Source organism: Glycine soja, chromosome 19 (assembly GCF_004193775.1).
Source record: "Glycine soja cultivar W05 chromosome 19, ASM419377v2, whole genome shotgun sequence".
Classification (NCBI taxonomy): domain Eukaryota; kingdom Viridiplantae; phylum Streptophyta; class Magnoliopsida; order Fabales; family Fabaceae; genus Glycine; species Glycine soja.
In genome coordinates this window covers 6,600,668-6,620,944 of record NC_041020.1, presented here as the reverse complement: position 1 = coordinate 6,620,944, position 20,277 = coordinate 6,600,668, and the positions used below count along the sequence as shown (strand labels likewise).

The window sequence follows — 20,277 nt, the reverse complement described above, 5'->3', positions numbered from 1 at the left end:
TGTATTTTGATACAATCCTACCCCCAAGTGCATTGGATTGAAGACTCCAAGAAGATTAGGCCAAAGATGCAAGAGAAGACCCTAGGGTTCTCATGAGGCTTAGGGTAGATTTCAAGCTCCATGGGCTAAGTATGAGCCAACTTATCTTTGTACATATTAGATTAATGTTTCATTATTTTTGGGCCTTGTATTTAGGGCTCCATAATGTTGGTAGGGTATCCTAGAAATGTAGGATTTTTTAGCCCTTGTATTTTAGGACACCTAGACTAGTTTTTGTATTAGGGGTAGTTTTGTAATTTCACATGCATTAAGTGAATATTTGATGTGTGTGTTGGAAAATAAATTTAATTGAATTGGGAGAATCCCAATCCAATTAAATTTTAGAGGGGGGGTAAGCATTTGCTTGCTACACCCATTGCCACATCATATAGTCACACTTTGTACATGTCCTTCATACTTTACATGTCTCATGATACCTAAGCACACTTAGTGGAGAATCTTGGACTTGATCTTGAATTAGTGGGTTAAACCATAGCTAAAATTCACTAATCATAATTAGTGAAAATTTGGCTCCACAAATTCAATTTCAAATTCAAGTGAAATTTGAATAGAAATTCAAATTTCCCTCTAATTTTGCATGACACTTAGGCTATAAATAGAGGTCATGTGCGTGCATTTTTTCAACTTTGATCATTTGAGAATTACACTTCAAATTTTAGACCTCATTTGAGGCATAAAATTTTGTGCTCCTCTCCTTCTCCCTCCACTCATCTTCTCCTACCTTCAAGCTCTTATCCATAGCTTCCTATGGTGGTGAGCTTGTTCTTGACTCATCTTCTTCTTGAAGTGGCGTCTCCAATCATCTTTCTTCCTTCTCCATTCCACTGCCATTGATCTTCAAAAATCAAAGGATTCCATTGATGAAGAAGATCCAATGCCTACAAGTTTCACATGGAACTACATCATATTTTGCTTATGATTTTTGGTCGATCTGATTGGGGAAGAGAGGTTCAGGAAAATTAGGGTCAATAATCTTTGATTCAAGTTTTTTTTAATAATTCATGATTTTTAATTAATTTATATTAACTTAATAATTCTACTAATTGCAATTATTATAGTTAATAATCTAACATATGAATCAAAACCACCAATTTATAAAATTAAGGTGATAGAATTTATAATTAAAAACCAAAAGAAGCAAAATCATAGATCTTACAAATTTGAAGAACAAAATTACAATTCAATTTATAATCTATATATTAAAAAATAGTTAAATTTTAATTATATAAAAATAGATACTTATTATAATTTGTGGTAGTTTTTTACCACTAAAACCATGTTTTTTAATTTAATCTTAAAATATAGTTTATGGCATCTAAAAACCGCCATTATATACATGTACATAAATAAATTTAAAAAAGGGTAAATAGTCAATTTTTTCCCTGAATGTGCAATTCGCTGACAAATATGTCTCTCTGAAAGATGAAAATACAAAATTTAGTCCCTGAAAATATAAAAAATGTGACAAATATATGTGACCGTTAACTTTCGTATGTCACTATTAATAAAATAGCCTATGTGACACATAGGAATGAATTTGTCACTGAAATGATTGGCAACGTGATCATGTTGACTAAATTGAACAAAAATATCAGTAAGATATCATTTTTAGACGTAAATGTCAATAATTTTTTTTACCTAAATGTCAGTACGTTTCATTGAACCAAAATATCAATAAGTTACCATTATTGGACGAAAATGTTAGTAACTTGTTATTGGATCTAAATGTCAGTATGTTTTTATTTGACTAATTTGTTAAACTTGAAATTTCATTTCATTTAAGGATAAAATATAATTTTAGGATAAATTTTCATCATTTTTTATCATTACAAACATAACATTACAATAATCACTTAAAAAATATATTGGCAAACATAATTTAAAACAAATATAATAATAACGATAATATTGATTATCAACTGTAATTTGTTTGTCATAATAGAATTGTCCAAAATAAATATTTTACCAGTTTACCAAAATAAACATTGTAACAGTGTATCAATCATTATAAATTTTTCTAAATTATAATAATCAGTCACAATCTGCTATAAATAAAAGATAAATATATTTCATATTTTACTTTTTTGAATCTTGGTTATTTTATTAATGGTGAAGAACAGAAGTTAACGACCAGATATATTTGTCGCACTTTTTACACTTTCGGTGATTAAATTCTGTATTTTCATCTTTTCGGGACACACTTTTCAACGAATTACACAATCAGGGATAAAAGTAGTTATTTATCCTATTCCTATTTTCATATAAAAGTTAAGAAAATATTATATGACAAATATGTCTCTATGTTGGCAATTAGAGATAACCACATTAACAATCATTTCAGTGACAAATTCATCATTCTTCTGTTTCACGTAGGCTATTTTATTAACCGTGACGGACAGTTAATGACCGAATATATTTATCGCACTTTTTATATCCAGGGACGCATTTGTAAGCAAATTACACATTCAAAGACATGCAGGGACAAAAGTGACTATTAAGTGTCTCTAAATGTCAAAACTCATTATTCAAAAATCGAGTGAATAGGCATTTTGGTCCCTGTCTTTGTAGTCATTTTGCATATTAGTCCCTATCCTATTGAAATGTAAAAAATAGTCCCTATCTTTGCATAAGTGTTGTAAAATAGTCTTTGCCGTTAAATTCGAAGGTAACACCGTCAGTGAGGTGCATTGTTGGCAATTATAGTGCCACATAGACTATCCAACGTGGCACTGAAGTCTGTGTTTATAAAGCTTCTTCTGGTCACTTGCTTCTTCTTCCTCAAATTAGGGTTTATCAAGCTTCTGTCCTCTGAATTCCCTCCTTGTTCTTAAGTGTGTTCCTCAAATTAGGGTTTGTAAAGCTTTTCTCGTCTGTAAAGGTTCTACCCTTGGTTCTTCTTCTTCACTTGATTTCTCCATGTTTGCAAGTGAGAGTTCTTTTACATTTTATGGTAGAATCATTCGCCAATGCCACCATGGAAGATGTGCAGCTATTCAAACTGCAAGAATAAGGAGGAACCCAGGAAGGTTATTCTATACTTGTGCATTGCCCCAAACAGACCTAGATAATTGTCAATTTTTTCAATGGGTTGAAGAAGAAAACCAAGTTTCTATTCCTTCTTCTGTGACAAGAGAATCAATGATAGTGGCTGATTTAAACCTACAAATTGAAGCTTTGCAGAAGAAAATGAGAAATTTAACAAACATTGTGTTGTTAGGTTTTTCATTTTTAATTATAATGTTAGTTTTAAGGAGAATGTATTTTAGGAAAAATTTGTAGTAACATCTTCTAATATTGTAATTTTTGTTTTGCTGAAGAATTTGTAGTAGGAAAAAATTTGTTACTACTATCAGTTACTTTGCAGTTCCTCAAGTTTTTCACTTGAAATTTGATTTAGGTCTATCTACTTTTACTGTGAATTACTTTGCAGAACAATAGAATGATGCTCAACTTGATCAAATATCATATAATTGGTTATACTTCTCTGGTGTTGATTGCGTTGATGTTTGCTAATTAAAGGGGAAAAAATGTAGTTTAATCAATTCACCTAAACCCAGTTCAATTAAATATAATTTTATTTTTATTTATTTATCATTATCTAAACACATTCATTAATGTGTCTATTGCTTTTAGATGCAGTACAATAGAGTAATTGCCATATTTTCTGCTTATAATGCTTGTTGGCATTTTTTATTAACAACCAATAGAAATTTGAGTTGATTTGGCTTCATCAACATTTTTCTTATTGTTGTTCCCTAGTAAATAGGCTGTCCATTAACCCCATTTATTAGAAGTGTTCAAGTAATAAAGCACATAATTCCAGCTATATAGCTTGTTGAAGTTAGTGAAGTAGCAAATGTATGAGAAATTGAAAAACTAATCAGGGGGGAAAAAGCACTAAATATCATTTGACAGTGGTCCTAGTCCAAAGAACTGCTAGCAAATATCATTTGACACTTCCTAAACCACAGAACCAACATGGCTCAGCCATAATTTCATTTCACAGACCAAAGCATGCTACTTACAAGTAATTGTTTAGCAGGGCAAGGTTTCACACCATATAAAGCTTTCACACCATAAACCAAAATAGATAAGTCAAGCTTTCATAGATAAGTATCATAATGTTTACATCGTTCAAGCTTTTAGAATATCCAACTACTAAATCCTAATAGATAAGTACACAACATATCCAACTACAAAATCCTAGTAACAAAATAAAAATTAGTCATATCCAACTACACATCCTAATAACAAAATATAACAAAAAATGGGTCTTCACTTTTCTTCATTTTTATACTAGATCTTTATCACCTTCCTTTCAGTGAAGGTCGGTATTGGCATGAAAAGTAATGGTGTTGTTGGTGGGCCATCCACAACAGGTGCGTCTACTGTTGATGTGTCTGAAATGTTCTTTTGTTTGGGTCTTGTTATGTTTAGCTTATTCCTTGCTACTGGTGGAACATCAACAATAGGTGCAGGGAACTACATGCAAATGCCAAACATGAATAACACTTGTAATATATAAAAATAGAGTGCTGCAAGAAATTGGGCTGAGATAAAAATACTTTCTTGTGACCAAGCTTGCCAGTTGATTGTCTTCAAATGCGCCATATGGTCTTCAAACTTAGCAACAGTAGTTGACTAGTTGACTTTGCACATTGCCACACAATTCCTTTAAGTTCCTTGCTTTTCCATTGCTTTGCAAAATTTTTCCAAAGATGCAAGGCACCAAATCTATGAGGTGCACCATGCATTACTTCCTGTAAAGCTGGGATAAGTCCCTGAAAAAATGCAGCAGTTTAGTAATTATTTCAAAGTAGTCCCTAACTTATGTCATTAATTGCAATTAAATCCCTAACTTATGATAATAATTGCAAATCACACCATGTCATACCTTTTGCATGTCTGACATGAAATTCCACCCATTCTGTATGTAATCCCAAGATCTTCATGCAACAAAGTTAAAAACTATTTCCAATTGTCTTTGTTCTCCACGTCCACCACAACATAAGCAATAACAAAGATGTGGTTATTGGCATCAATCCCAACAACAGAGAGCAAGTTTCCTCCAAATGCACTCTTTAGGAAACATCCATCTAGACCTATGAATGGTCTACATTCAGCAACAAACCCCTTTTTACAACCAACAAGACAAATATATAGTCTCTAAAATTGTGGTGGACCTTTTGGACTTGGCACTGTCTTGATCTTAAATGTTGACCCAAGATTTCTCCTCAACAACTCATGTGCATAATCAAATACTTTGGCATATTGTTTCCTCTCACTCCCTTCTACTAGGTGCTTTGCTTCTTTCATGGCTCTCCACATCTTTGTAACTTTTATGTGAACTCCAAACTCTTGCTTGAAATAATCCAAAGCTTCAACACATTTAAGGGTAACACATTTAAGGGTTACCTGGATTCTGAGTTTGGCCTTAAGTTTGCTGACCACCCACTCTCTATTTGCTTGTTTGTTCTTCATTTCTCTACAACAATTATGCTAATGCTTAAATGACTTGATTTCAAAACAGTTTCTGAGTTCATTCTTTGCACAGTAGATCTCCCAATCACAACATGCCTTCTTACATTTTGCCTCTAGCCCTCTATTTATCATTCTTCTTCCACTTGAACTCCCTGTCCATGAATATGCTATACTCTCTCAAGGAAGATTTAAATTCAGTCAGAGTACCAAACTCCATCCCTAATTCCAACTTTTCTCCACCAACTTGACTACTTTCATTATATTGAGAATAAACTTTGTCAACATCCTCATCTTCATCATCACTGCTAATGGGGTTTTTGAGCTCCTCAGAATGATAACATCTGTTTCAAATTCAACTTCAACTTCCTGCCTCATAAAGAGAAATTTGTAAACCACTCATCCTTATCATTGTCATCTTCATCGTTAGGATTACCAACATTTTCCTCCTCACCACCACCAACATCTTTCTCCTCACCACCACCAACGTCCACATTAATACCTTTCTCTCCACCACCAACATCTGCATCAATGGTGATCAAGTACAAATAAATTATATTAATCAATTATAAACATTTTTTTTTTGGAAGGCAATCAATTATAAACATTAAATTCCAAAATTATTCAAAATTATGCTAACCATGTTGGACCAAGTAGAGATCAATTAAAATTTACCTTCCTCATGGCCATCAACAGGTACATCATCTAAATCATCCTCATTCTCAACAACTTTTGGAATTGGATGACATTTCAAGTACAACATCTGTGGGACTTCTTTTGGAATTGGATCTACTTCATGATGAAAGTAAACGTTTATCTCATTCTCATTTTCCAAAGCATCCTTCACTAAGTATAATATATCTCCATCTATTGTACAACTCCTTAACCCATGATTAAAATCTAAGTCCTTATCAATCAACCAAAAACAATCTCCTATATTGCTATACTTCTTACATGCTTTTCACCAGATCATATAGGATAAATGTGTTCATGTAATTTGCAGATATATCCTCCCAAACATCAAATTCTCCGCCTATATATTCAACCTTTCCATCGCTGGCACGTGGAGTGAATCTTCCTCCATGTTGCAATATTAAAGTTATATTACCATCCATTCTACACAATCAGAAACCACAAACATTGCCATATATTAGGAAATAAAAAACCTAACTCAAACATAGGCACATCACACAATAAAATGCAATGTCATGTATAAAAACAGAGCATCATAAATCAAAATAATAAAGGACCATAAAACAGAGTAACAATGAATCCATGCTATATCAAAACCCTTCAACATATAACACCCCAAATGAATCCACAAAAACAATGCAAATGAAAATGAATGCAAAACAACCACGAACCTTAGTGTGAAGCGCAAAGAGTCACAATCACCAAAGAAGGGAATGCAGTCGAGGGAAGAGCGAAGCACGAACAGTGAAAAAACCCTATGGAATCGCAGTAAGGCAGTGAAAACGTTTTGGGGAAAAATGGGTTTACTTCATTTTTGAATGTTTTTTAACCTAATTTATCATAATTTTTCAATTCAGTCCAAAGATTGTCACATGAGTTTGCCGACATGGATTCAGACTTGTCACATAGGTTTGCTTACATCGACTAACTAACAGAGGAAATTGGACTTTAACAGTAGGGATGTAAAGATATGAACTATTTTTTACATTTCAATAGAGACTAACATGCAAAATGACTACACAGATATCAAAATACTTATTCATTCTTCAAAAATCCCTTAATTTGTCCTTTGTCCTCCGAATCTGTCTTTCCTTACAAAATCTTCCAAAATCTTCACCCTTAAACATAGTTCTGATGCGATTAATAGCAAACATGTTCATTTGCCTCTTCTTTGCTTCCTTCTGATCCCCTTTTGGATCTCTCGTTTTGCTGTTTTGAAGTGTCGTTGCTGAGCTAGGGTTTCTTATTCTTCTTGTTCTCTTTTTTTTTTTTATGTCTCAGTTCCTCTTCGCTTTGCTTTTGGTTTTGGAAATCTCTGTGGTTTCTTGTTCTTCTTTTCAGGTTTGGGAGTGTATAGTGTATATGCACGACTTGGAGCCATGTGCAACACTGCAAGGATGCTGCTCCGGTCGTGAAGGTCCAGATTCACATCGATCTCAACGAGCAAATTCATGCATGGCTTCGAGCCGAGTTCGACGACGAAGAGGAGTAGTAGTGTGGCGACGATGCTTTGCAGATGAAGTCGGTTCGAACACAGGACAATGCGTGGCTGCTCAGCGCTCTGCTTCCTAAAGATAACTTCAATTAATAATCAATTTGCTTTTGGGGTTATTAGATTTTTATTTTAAATTGGTTAAATTGCCTTTGAGATTGATTTTGGAGTTTTGAAATTTCTAGAAAACAAAGATGAAGGGTTGTTGATGATGGTGGGTCTGGATTTTAATATGATGAATTTGGAATTGATTATAGGGTTTAGGAATTTCAATTTTTAAATTGTTTTATATTTTCTATTGTTTTATTTTTTCTTGGCAGTTTATAACCACCTAAAAGTGCTTTTATTTTAAAAATTCAAAAATCAAGTTTTGTTAACTAAAAACATTGTAAAATAGTTCGCAACCTTACGTCCCTTTTAGGGAGAAAAAAAATACATTTTTCGGTCTTGAAGGAGTAAAAGAATATAACTTTTTAGGCAAAGAACAAAAGAAAAATCGACATAATTGTAAAAATCCTATTTTCGTATACAAAAGTCATTATTCATTCAAGTTTCATCTCGAGATTAAAAACTAAAAAAAACTAAAATTAATAATTTTTTTCATTTTTCACCAACACTTACGTCACACCTTAAATAGTAAATTTTTATTACGACGGGAAAAAATTAAAAAAAAAATTAAATTATCTATTAAACAAATCTATCTGTCTTCTTGTATAGCCCTTTAATTCCACCTTCACCGTCTGATTTTCTTGAAAGAAAGAAAAAACTTCACATCTTTCCTTCCACAAACATAAACACTCTCATCATACTGTGATTGTCACACACATAAACCCTATTCTTCTTTCATCATCATGGATCCCTCACGCCGTGCCCCACGCGCCGTGATCGACCCTATACCGAAGATCCGCCAAGTGGGGTTCTTTGCCCCGCCCGAGCGCTCTCAGTCGGGTCCTCCCGACCCGACCCACTCCTCTCCCCCGATCTCCAGCTCCCTCTCCCCGGTCATGATCCCGCCCCCGCGCCACCTCTCCGACAACCTCCTTCTCCACGCCCCCCGCCCCGCCTCCTCCCCCCTCTCCGCCGCCGCTGCCGCCGGAGGAAGCGGAAACTCCTTTGACTACGGCGCGGTCTTCTTCCCCGCCCCGCTCTCTCCCGCGATACCGTCGTCTTCGTACTCCAGCAGAATCATCGCCACCACCGGCGAGGGAGGGTTCTTCAAGGGGAACGGCGCCGGCGGCGGAAAGGTGGCGGCGTCATCGTTCCCTCGCGGAGGATTCGACTTGACGGCGATGAAGAAGGCGGCGGCGGCGAGTGTTGTGGTGCCGGCGAGCGAGTTGACTACGGTTTCCGTGGTAAATGATTCGCTCGGGATTCCTGGTGAGGTTCTTATCAATGGCTAGCTAGGTTTGAATTTGAAGTGTTTTTTTGTTGGATGGGAAATGGTGGAGACTATGCCTTGAATTTGAGTTTGATTTAAGGGATTTAGGGAGTGCTTGGGTGGACATTTGCATAATTTTGATTTTGAATGCAACAAATTTTGCAAAATTGTTTTTAATAATATAGATTTTTGCAATATATGTTTTTGAGGTGTTGTGAGTTATGTTTGGATGTTTTTACTGTAAAAGTAAGTTATTGAATGATTCACTTGGGATTCCTGGTGAGCCAGGTGAGGTTCGTATTTGTGGCTAGGTTTGTGAATTTGAAGTGGGTTTGGATGAGAAATGGTGGAGGATGTGATATAGGGTGTACTTGGGTGAGCATTTGCAAAATTGATTTAGAATGAATTAGGTTTTGTGAAATTGATTTTGAAGTGTTGTGATTTACGTTTGGATGTTTATATTGTTAAAGCAAGTTAATAGGGGAGCACATACCTATGAAGCATGGACACTCCAGCCCCTTGGCGTGTCCGGTGTCCGACAAGCGTCTGTGTCAGTGTCCGATACCGATATGACACCCGTATTACGTTCTATATTTTGGACATTACAGGTGTCCACATGTCCGTGTCGTGTCCGGTGTCCGTGTCCGTGTCGGTGCTTCATAGGCACATACAAAATTTTAGTTTAAAGAGCATTGGTTTTATTAATTTGTATCACAAGAATTACATTGTCTAATCATGCTTTTATAAGGTAACAACCCCTAAAATAAGGAAACTATGACTTCCAAAGATAAAAGATAAAAGATCAAATAAGATACTGGTACAACAATTTTTAATCAAAGGCAAAAGTTTCCTAAGATTGTTTCAATTCAAAATCAATTCTGGACTCATAATCAATTTCTCAATGTGGAACTATGTGGAAATTCACTTAAAATCATGTAAGCTAGTATTTTAACATGAATCCAAATACACACGCGCGTACTTAATTGAGCTTTTGTGTAGCATGTGAGAGACTATGTTCTTAAAAGCACGGGCTAATCATGAATATTTCATTTTGATAGGACCTAGAGTGCATAGGATCAGGTTCCTGAGAAGTAATGTAATGTGTTTCATGAAGGGAAGGAATCTCTATTGAGTTTGTCAATTTGACTATTACATCGCAGGCATGAAAAGGAATTTGTTTAAATCCTTTGAGTGTTTCAGCGAAACTTATGTTTACTAGAAATGGAACAGAAGTTGAAGTTTTATTTATTTATTTTTCACATTTTTGGATTGAATATATTATACATCTTTCACTGCATGTTATTTTAATCTCTACTTGGAATTGTGTGGTGTGTTGAAGTTTTGAATTGGCTTGACGTGCTTCTTATCAACTTATACGTGAATGTCTATCTCAAGAGAACAATTTAAATTTCTTGTCTTCGTTTATGGTCTGGTTTTTATTTTCCTTTTGGCTTGATTTTGTTACCCTTTTATTTTTCATCTTCTTCCTTAATTCCCATTAGAAAAAGAAAAAGGAAATAAAGCAGGAGGGTCAGCAGTGGAAGTGAAAGACCAACCTAATAGTTCAAAGCAGCAGAAACCCAAACTCTCAAAAGCTGAAAGACGTGCACTCCAAGAATCTCAACGGGCTGCAAAGGCTGCTGCAAAAGGTGTATAATTGTTTGTCCTGTGACTCTGCATTTAAGCTATCTGACTAAAAGTGCTTATATGCTCATTTTATTCCTTTATGCCCATTTATACCTAATTCTTTGTCTGAATGACTGTTAAATGTTGTGTTTTCTAATGACCTTAACATGACTAAAAGTGGGAATTTGTGGTGTTCTTTCATGGGCCACTTTTCTGCTCTACTTGTTGTGAATTGTGATAATGCTAATCATTTACATGTAATAAAAACATGTCACTAGGTGAAGGAAGTAAGGCATCTGGAACTGTGGCTACAATGAATGCAAAACCAGCTAAAGCTGTAAAGCCTGCACAGAAAGTTGATAATGCAGCAGTTGCAGCGTCTGAAAAGAAGGGAGGTGAGATTCCACCAGAAAAGGATAGAAAGAAAGATGCTCCTCAACCACGCATGCAGTATGACGACAAGAGTCGAGTGGAGAAAGCTAAACGTCGTGCAGTGGTGAAACAAACTGAAGCTAGGAATAGAGTTGAGTTGTTCAGGCATTTGCCACAATATGAGCATGGGAGTCAGCTTCCAGATCTCGAGGCAAAGTTTTTCCATCTTTCTCCAGTGCACCCTTCTGTTTATAAGGTATTTATATTTTTCTGTTATTTCATCTTGTTACTGTACAATTCCATATATTCGTTGTTTGATTTGTATACTACAGTTATTTTTTAGGTTATAGTAGTATATTTAATATAGTATGTCTTGCCCTGAGCATTGCAATGCCAAACAACACTTTCTCAAAACAGTATGCATCAAGGTATTTCACTTCCAGTAATAATTTGAACACTCTTTTCAGTAGGTGCCATCATATTGGTCATTGCTAGTTGATCAAACTTAAATCCTTTACTCAACGATAGAGGCTCAATATTGACCTCATGGGTTATATTTCAGATGGTATGCACAATGCAGTGCTACCTTCGTTCTGTAGGTGTCAGTACCAACAGAAGGAGGGGCAACTAAAAGAAAGACAAAGTACAACTTGATTTGTGCAATAGTATAGTTTAAATTTTCTAAATTTGTTGAGTGAAAGGAATCTGCAAATTTCTCGATGCAATTATCATTTTCATTGACTGTTATACTACATCTTAAGAAGTTATGCTGAATGGCATCCCAATTAAAGTAAAGTACATTTAGCCATCTACATTTGCTGAAAGGTTACTCCATTGTGAGCCAATTCAGAATTAAAGCTTATGGTGTTTTAACAAATAGGACAGTGATTAGGACCTGGGTCAATATGTTTTGTGACCTAGACCTTTTTAAATATTTTTTCCAAAATCTTAATGATCTTCCTTTGTGGCATTTCAGGTGGGTTTGCAATATCTAACTGGAGATATAGCTGGTGGCAATGCTCGTTGTATTGCAATGCTTCAAGCATTCCAAGAGGCCATCAAAGACTACAAGGTTCCACATGAGAAGACTCTTGTGAGAGACTTGACAGCAAAAATTAGTAGTTATGTATCATTTCTTATTGAATGTCGGCCTCTGTCAATCAGCATGGGAAATGCAATTCGGTTTCTTAAAAGTCATATAGCCAAGCTACCTTTGACCTTGTCTGAATCAGAAGCAAAAGCTTCTCTCCAGTCAGATATTGAGCGTTTTATAAGTGAAAAGATTATACTTGCCAACAAGGTGATAGTGAAGCATGCTGTCACCAAAATAAGAGATGGTGATGTTCTTCTAACATATGGGTCCTCATCAGCTGTTGAAATGATACTATTACATGCACATGAGTTGGGGAAGCAGTTTCGTGTTGTCGTAGTTGACTCTCGTCCAAAGCTTAGAGGGCAACTCTTACTTCGCAGGCTTGTGGAGAAAGGTCTTAGCTGTACATATACTCATATAAATGCTGTTTCCTACATAATGCATGAAGTTACTCGGGTTTTTCTGGGTGCTTCAGCAGTTTTGTCTAATGGAACAGTATATTCAAGAGTAGGGACTGCATGTGTTGCAATGGTTGCTCATGCATTCCGTGTACCTGTCATAGTATGTTGTGAGGCCTATAAATTTCATGAACGGGTACAGTTGGATTCAATATGCTCAAATGAACTTGGTATGTATATTTAACAGTTGTATAAGATGAGGATTCTATTTACACTCCCCGGTAGATTCTTGCATTGTGTTTCTAAGAAGGTTGATGTTTCTATGATGTTCTTACAGGCAATCCAGATGTCATTTCAAATGTACTGGGTAGAGAGGATGTAAAACACTTGGATGGCTGGGCCAATATTGAAAATCTGCAACTTTTAAATCTGGTGTAAGCATTCATATTGATAGGATACCAAACCGAATTGTCATTGCCTCACTCTAACATTGCACTTCTCTTTAATTTGATGGCAGTTATGATGCAACACCTTCAGATTATGTTTCAATGATTGTCACAGATTATGGCATGGTAAGTACTGGAGTTTTATAGAGGATTTTTTTACCTTTGCTGCTAAAACATGCCTAAAATGTTCCATCAGATTTTTATTTAGTTTGTGTTGCATTGAACTAGTCTTTGGGTAGATGTACTGAATGTACATTTTGTCTCACTATTTTTAGGAGAATTATTGTGAATGAGGATAAAATCCCAGTTGCACTTCGAGTTTCCTAAAAGAATAAAATAAAATTTATTTTTAGGAAAATTACCTTAACAAAGCAATAGGAAAATACTGTTAGAGGATGATATAATGTAAAAACCATTCATGTGTTTACCTAAAAGCTCAAACTTTTGGGATTTTTGGCTCATGACATGGTGTCAAAGCCTCAATCAATCACTAAGTGATCTAGAGTTTGACTTATACTGTTTCCATCCTAGTATTCTTATAAAAAGTTGAATATTGCACGAGGTAAATGGGTTTCTGCATTATCCGTGCATTGAGCCCAGAAGGCTCGTCCGAAGGAGTGTCTTAGAGATATAATATAATATAAAAAATCATTCCTGCTTGTTAACGAACATAACAGGTAAGCTTTTGGGATTGTTGGTTCATGGCAAATGCAAAGTACTTTTTTGTTTTATAATTTTCCTCTTTCATTAAATTATAAGCAAAAAGAAGCTATTGAAAACAAGCAAGAGGGACATTAGAAGCATAGAGGTAAATAACCATCCTCTAAACTAGTTTAATGCTGGTAAAAACTAACAATAGAGTCCCCTTGTCCAAGTGATACACAATAACTTGCTTTTGTTTTTATAAATTATCAAAGGGCATTGCATTATTTAGATCATGATGGTTTACAAAAACCAAGATGTTTTGTTTAACATTTTTACATTTTCAGGTTCCCCCCACAAGTGTGCCTGTGATTGTAAGAGAATATGGGAGAGAACAGGTCTGGATATAATGAATTAGGCAAATGTGTACCATCTCAATTTTGAGGGCATGAAAAATCCCTATTTAGCAGCCATATGCGTTGGCGTGCTTGTTTCTGTATTATTTCCCCACCTTGGAAGAATAATGTAATGAGCCTTCCTGTTCTGAAATTTTGGACATTTCTGTATTCACCTGTCCTAGCGAAGAGTGCCAATTTTCGCCTCTCCAGGAAGATTTAGCCATGCATTCTCATCATCTGTAACAGTTCATTTTAGACCATTATTCAATTTTTGGATAATTATTCGGTCACAATTTTGGTTTAGCGAGTTTTAGTTGTGCTTAGCAGTTGTCCCCATCTCTACTGTACTGTAATTACGAAAACCATGGATTGAAGTTATCTTGTCAGTGAAAATATGTGTTCCGTGTGATTGCTCTAATTGTCGGAAACAAGGAAAAATGTTGCTTGAAAACATTGGACACGTTATACTTAGATGCTTTGTTGCCATTTCATCCTTCCTTTTGCTTGCGAAGGATGCAAGCTTGCAAATAAGGTATATTTGTTTCATAATTCTGGATGAAGCTAACAAGATACAGTATACAAAAATTGAGCCACCTCTCTAAGTGTAAAGTGTGGCTCTGAAAATGAATCAGTTTTTGTATGTTTGGTGATCAAACTTTAGATTTGCATCCAAAGGTGTTAATATTAGGGATTAAATAAAAAGGAAATTAGATTAAAATAATTTCATAAAAAATATCATTATTTGCTTAATTATGTTTCTAACTTGTTTGATTGCATGACCTACAGGATGTGTTTGGAATGAAGGAGAAAAATTTTATATTTTTTTTAATGGGATCCACATCTTTTATTCTATTTTAAATGTTTAATTCAAAGATTTTTCTTTTTATTTTTGGTTCCATCTTTCTATTCTCATCCTCTAAATCAAATGCATCCTTATTTCACCACTATCTTGTTCTCTCATCTTCCACGTTAGGAAAAAATGACAGTGAAAATGTAATGGGAACGAAAAAGATGTTTAATTCAGAAACATAATGACTTAATTATTAACATGAACATTTATTATGAATTACGATTGAAAGCAATTTAAAAACAAGTGCAGACGATCTCGATCTTTGGAACTGTTTGTTCTCTCCCTAAGAAAATCTAGAAAAGATATTGGACTCCTTTTTTTTTTTGGTAAGTACCCATTTATTAAGTTGGTAAGAATTAGTTTTGAATTATTACATATAATTAAAATATATGTTCAAATTAATCTTCACCGTTTATTTACATTATAGCGTATGTTCTTTCATTAAAAAATGAGAATTATTTTTTAATATTAAAACAAAGCCAGTTTAAAGAGTGTCAATCATTCGGCACCACATGCAGTTCTATTTTAAATTGCAAATCATGCAGATTCTGTCCTCCCACTTTAAACAACTATTATTTCATGAACTCAAAATAATCGTCAATGTAATCATGTGACAAGTTAACATAAGTTATTATTAAATGATTAGTTTATTTATACAAAATAATAGTTAGCAGCTTGCAATGTCTTTGATCCTAAATCTTCACTGGAAAAGCAGAGTTTGGGAAGTGATTTTCCACCACACTCTGGCCCTTTGTTTGAATGGAGAAAAAAAAAGATAAAAGAAATTAAATTTTTAAAAAATGAAATTTTAGTTTTAAAATTCATTTCTCTTTTCAGTCTAAATTCTAATTTTGGTCTTCCTATAATTCTTAATTCACAATTTTGATGTTTATATTTTTTTTCACAATTTTGATTTCTTATTTTAAAAATTCACAATTTTAATTCAATTTTTAATTTTTTTTCATATATTTGTTTTTTATTTTAATTAACTAAATTAATTTTTTATGATATCTTTATAAAATAATTTAAATCTAGGGGTCAATAAGGCCAAAATAAAAGAAGAAAAAACATGCAAAATTGAAGATTAAATCAAAATTACAAATTTTCTAAAATAGTCCTAAAATCACAAAAAAAAGAGGATCAAAATCATAAATTTATAATTATAGGAAGATCAAAATTATAATTTAATTTTTTTTTAATCAAACAAAAAAATGTTTTTTTTTTCATCTTAACCAAACATTGCGTAGGAGAAGCTAACTAGGTCATGAAAATGATACCAATCTTCATGAATGGATTTATCATCCTCCGAGGAACACATTTATATCATTATAGACTCATCTCATCGCTCAAAGTTAGCTGGCTCAATTGGGACAATTAATATGCACAAAACACGAATATTCACTAATAGAAGGAAAATACACATAGTAAATAAAATAGAACATAAAATTAAACCTGGATACACGTTTAATGAATTTGTTTTCATACATCCATGTAACCTTGTATTAAAGATGATACAAATGTTAATGTTCCTCAATTTTGAATCATATAGATGATGGTCACTCGTTTCCCCTTATGACATCAGCTTTACCATAAACTGGAGTAACAATTCCAAGAATCACAAAGCCACCTAAAATGACTATCAGAATGCCTAAGGAATTGACCAGAAGTGCCTCATTGGAATAGCGTGATATGATGTTGTTGACCTGAAGGAATGTAGCTTTTTCTAGAATACCAGTAGCAGTTGTGGCTATAGCCAAGCAATAGATATAGATACCAAAGAACACATGCCATGGCAATAAGGCAGCTCTACTATTTCTTGACCCTCCTGGGTACCAAAATGTTGCAAAGCCAGCACCCCACTAATTAACATTGTAGCAAACAATTAGATACATGGAAATGATGGAAGCCAAGTTCACGAGTAGAACAGGACCATGTTCGGACAAGCTTCTCCATAAGCACTACAGGAGAAGAAAATAAGAAAGAAAAATGAATTTTTAAGCTTCTTCCATAAACTAAAGTTAGTTTTTTGGAGAAGCTAAAAATCATTTAACTTCTCCAAAAAGGATGATTTTAACCTACATACAAGTTAATTTTAGCTTATGGGAGAAGCTTATTTTATTTTGCTTATTTTTATTCTAGTATAAATACTTAAAGAAAAGTTTATCCAAACAGGGCTTAGATCGAGTTATAAAATCAAGTGTAGCTACTACAAATCTACAGTGATATAGATACCTGGATGGTGAATAGGAAAAGGCATGCAAGGCCTAGCCATGAATGCAGGCTGTAGAAATTGTCAATGCCCTTGTCAATGTGAAACTTCCAAGCAGCCCAGACACCAATCAAGCTCAAAATGAGAGCGGCAAACTGTAACGCAAGATGAACTGATTTTTTGAAGTTTTTAGTTCCAGATAGAGTCTTGTATGCAAGCATCCCTGCACATTGCCATAATGAAAAGATAAAAGAAGTTAGATCTAGCATGAAAGCACTAACAAATAATCAAGGGATACAACAACAATAAAAGCCTCATCCCATTGGGTGAATCACACAACACCATTTGACTTAGTTAAAGACCAAATCCTTATTATTCACCATGAGATCCCTATAAACAACTATCCCCAAGGGATAGAACGAAAAACATTGTATGGAATCGAAGACAATAAGTTGGTTTGACTTGGGAAATTATAAAAAACTTCGTACCCCATTGCCCAGAGGCTCTTCGCTATGCGAAGGTATGGGGGAGGGATATTGTACGCAGCCTTACCCTTGCATATGCAAAGAGGCTGTTTCCGGATTCGAACCCATGACCAACAAGTCACCAAGGCACAACTTTACCGCTGCACCAGGGCTCGCCCTCTAACTTGGGAAATTATATTTTCATAAAAAGTTGTGAGCATTTTGTAGGTACCAGCCAACTCATTTTTGTTGTCTCTTACAATGACGGGTTTTAAATTGCAAACAAATGCAGCCAATGCTAATGCAGCTGCAATTACAGTCTTAGAGAACCCAAAAACCTTGATATTTCTTCTTGGGTTAGATGAGGCTATAGTCCTAGTGCTTCAGATGCCAAAAGTAATCAAAACAAATGATAGGGAAGATGTTTTTGTCCATTTTCCTCAGGTGTTATGATGAAGAGGAATGTTTTATAGACAAAAAGTAGGGCCCTCAACATGCTTTGTAAAATACACCCCTCAGCACTACAAGCTTAAGGTAGGGGATAACTTATCAGACATACTTTGTCATATAAGTTGAAAATATCATATTCCTAGGACAATAATGAATATCAATTCATATTGATCTACTATTCAGATTATGACAGGAGTCATAAATGGAGTTAAAATAAATATCAAATCTTATTTGAACTTAATGTATTGTTCTTGTTCTCTTCAGAGGACCTAGAACAATTTCATACAAACTGGAAACTTGATAATTAAATGAGATGAAGCTCAATTACTCCAAAAATGAAAAAGTATTGGTGTCATGCCCATATCTGATACCAATATGTGTACAATACTCCTAGATATGTATCCAAGAACTATCCTGCTTTTGTTTTTTTGGTTTTTAATTTTATTAACTGATACGTTTGAGATACAACTCAAATACTTTGAATAAGACTTCAATTACACACAGCTCTATCTGTTCCTCAATATCCTTAAAGCAATAGTAAATAGTAGGCAATTATACAAAACCAAGACCTAATGATGCTTTCTGTGACATTCTAACATGTCCTACGAAACAATACGAATATAGTAACATGTTCATGGGAGAAAGAACATATTTTGATATAGGCAGTTGGAAAAAAAAAATCTAACTATGGTTCTTTGCTATGATCACAAATATTGTTTTTGAAGATTGTGATCATCATCTGCCTAATATAATTATGCATTAACGATACATGATCATCAACAACAACAAAGGCCTTATCCCACTATGTGATGATGAGAAATGATCATCATCTACAAATATTGCGCATCCATGTGAAGTATTATTTTTTTTTAATTTGTTAACATATCTAGGCCATATTATATCTTGAATTAATAAGAATTTTCTGTATCTCTGTATTAATGTCATAACAAGCCTAAAGACCAGAAAATTGCTTCACCTCATAGAACACCCTAAACCATAGAGAAACATTGTGAATCAACAATTATGAACACTAAGTCAAAGGCCAAATGTGTTTTCTCATATCATTCATTGGTTGCATTAATAAGGACAGGGACACCCTAATTTCATCTTACTACAAAGATCTCATCTAACAATAACTCTTCAATGCAACTGAAATATCACCAGTGACCACAAAAAGTTTCAGAGAGATGCTATTATGCACATAATAATAATAATAATAATAATAATAATAATAATAATAATAATAATAATAATAATAATAATAATAAAAGAACATTTACCTTCACCATTGATTAGAACAAGCCCAATCACCATCAACACTGGATGGACCTACATCGGAAAAACAAAACCACACACACACACCAAAAAAAAAAAAAAGCTTTAAAACCAAAACCACACAAGCATCACATAATGCTGAAAATGCAAACCTTAAACCACACAAAAATTTGAAGCTAAAAAAAAAAGAAAGAAGAGGCCTACAGGACAACAAAAAACAACAAAATTCACAATCAAACACTCAAAAACCACTCTACCCTTTTAAGTTTATCTTCCAAAACAAAAACGAAATTAAAATTGCGAAAACAAAAAAACTGAGAAAATTGAGAAAACGACGCAAAATGAAAACAGATGCGTGTGTGTGTGAGAGAGAGAGAGTTACATTAAAGATGAGATCTTTGTTATCAGAGACGAGAGCGAGGCCTCCTCTGAAATGGACGGCCCACGTCAGCAGAAGAACAGTAACGGCAACGCCGACCGCCCTCACCGCCGTGAAGATCGGAAACCTTACCACCGGCGGAGTAGCCATTTTTACCTATCTAGAGAGAGAAAATGGAAGAGAGAGAGAGAGGGATGAGAGGGAACCGGAAGAAAACGCAGACTATATATAAAAACAGAGAAAATGGGTCAGCTATTAATCATATTTGCAGTTGAAATTATTGTGGTGAATATTTCAATACAGATCCAAAGAAAATAAAAGTAAGAGTCTTGATTGTAAATTTTCAAACATGTACTTGCAACTGTTGCTTCCCACACCAGAAAGAAATCTTAATTTCCTTCATTACAGTCGTTAAAATTAAAATTAGGAGTTGAATTTTGAGTAAAATAAGTCATGAAGTTTAATAATCATATATTGAGGGTGTAGTTTACGGTATTATTTAATTATAAATAATTGTTAATATGTTCTACAACTTATGAATTGAAATATAAAGAAAAAAATCAGGCATTTATTA

The 20,277-nt window shown here is 34.3% G+C and overlaps 2 protein-coding genes across 2 annotated transcripts; one reads left to right on the top strand and one right to left on the bottom strand.

The window, feature by feature from the left end:
• The first annotated feature begins 8,369 nt into the window (after positions 1-8,369).
• LOC114399994 (probable translation initiation factor eIF-2B subunit delta) lies at positions 8,370-14,527 on the top strand. Its single transcript, XM_028362232.1, has 7 exons — positions 8,370-9,100; positions 10,604-10,750; positions 11,006-11,355; positions 12,076-12,820; positions 12,928-13,024; positions 13,108-13,162; positions 14,026-14,527. The coding sequence occupies exons 1-7, from the start codon at positions 8,575-8,577 to the stop codon at positions 14,086-14,088; spliced, it is 1,983 nt and encodes a 660-aa protein (XP_028218033.1). The 5' UTR covers positions 8,370-8,574; the 3' UTR covers positions 14,089-14,527.
• A 1,779-nt stretch (positions 14,528-16,306) lies between these two features.
• LOC114398114 (probable transmembrane ascorbate ferrireductase 2) lies at positions 16,307-19,995 on the bottom strand. Its single transcript, XM_028360262.1, has 4 exons — positions 19,707-19,995; positions 19,330-19,378; positions 17,159-17,358; positions 16,307-16,785 (listed from the first exon to the last, which is right to left on the bottom strand). Exons 1-4 carry the CDS (start codon positions 19,851-19,853, stop codon positions 16,483-16,485), a joined length of 699 nt encoding a protein of 232 aa, XP_028216063.1. The 5' UTR covers positions 19,854-19,995; the 3' UTR covers positions 16,307-16,482.
• Positions 19,996-20,277: the final 282 nt, after the last annotated feature.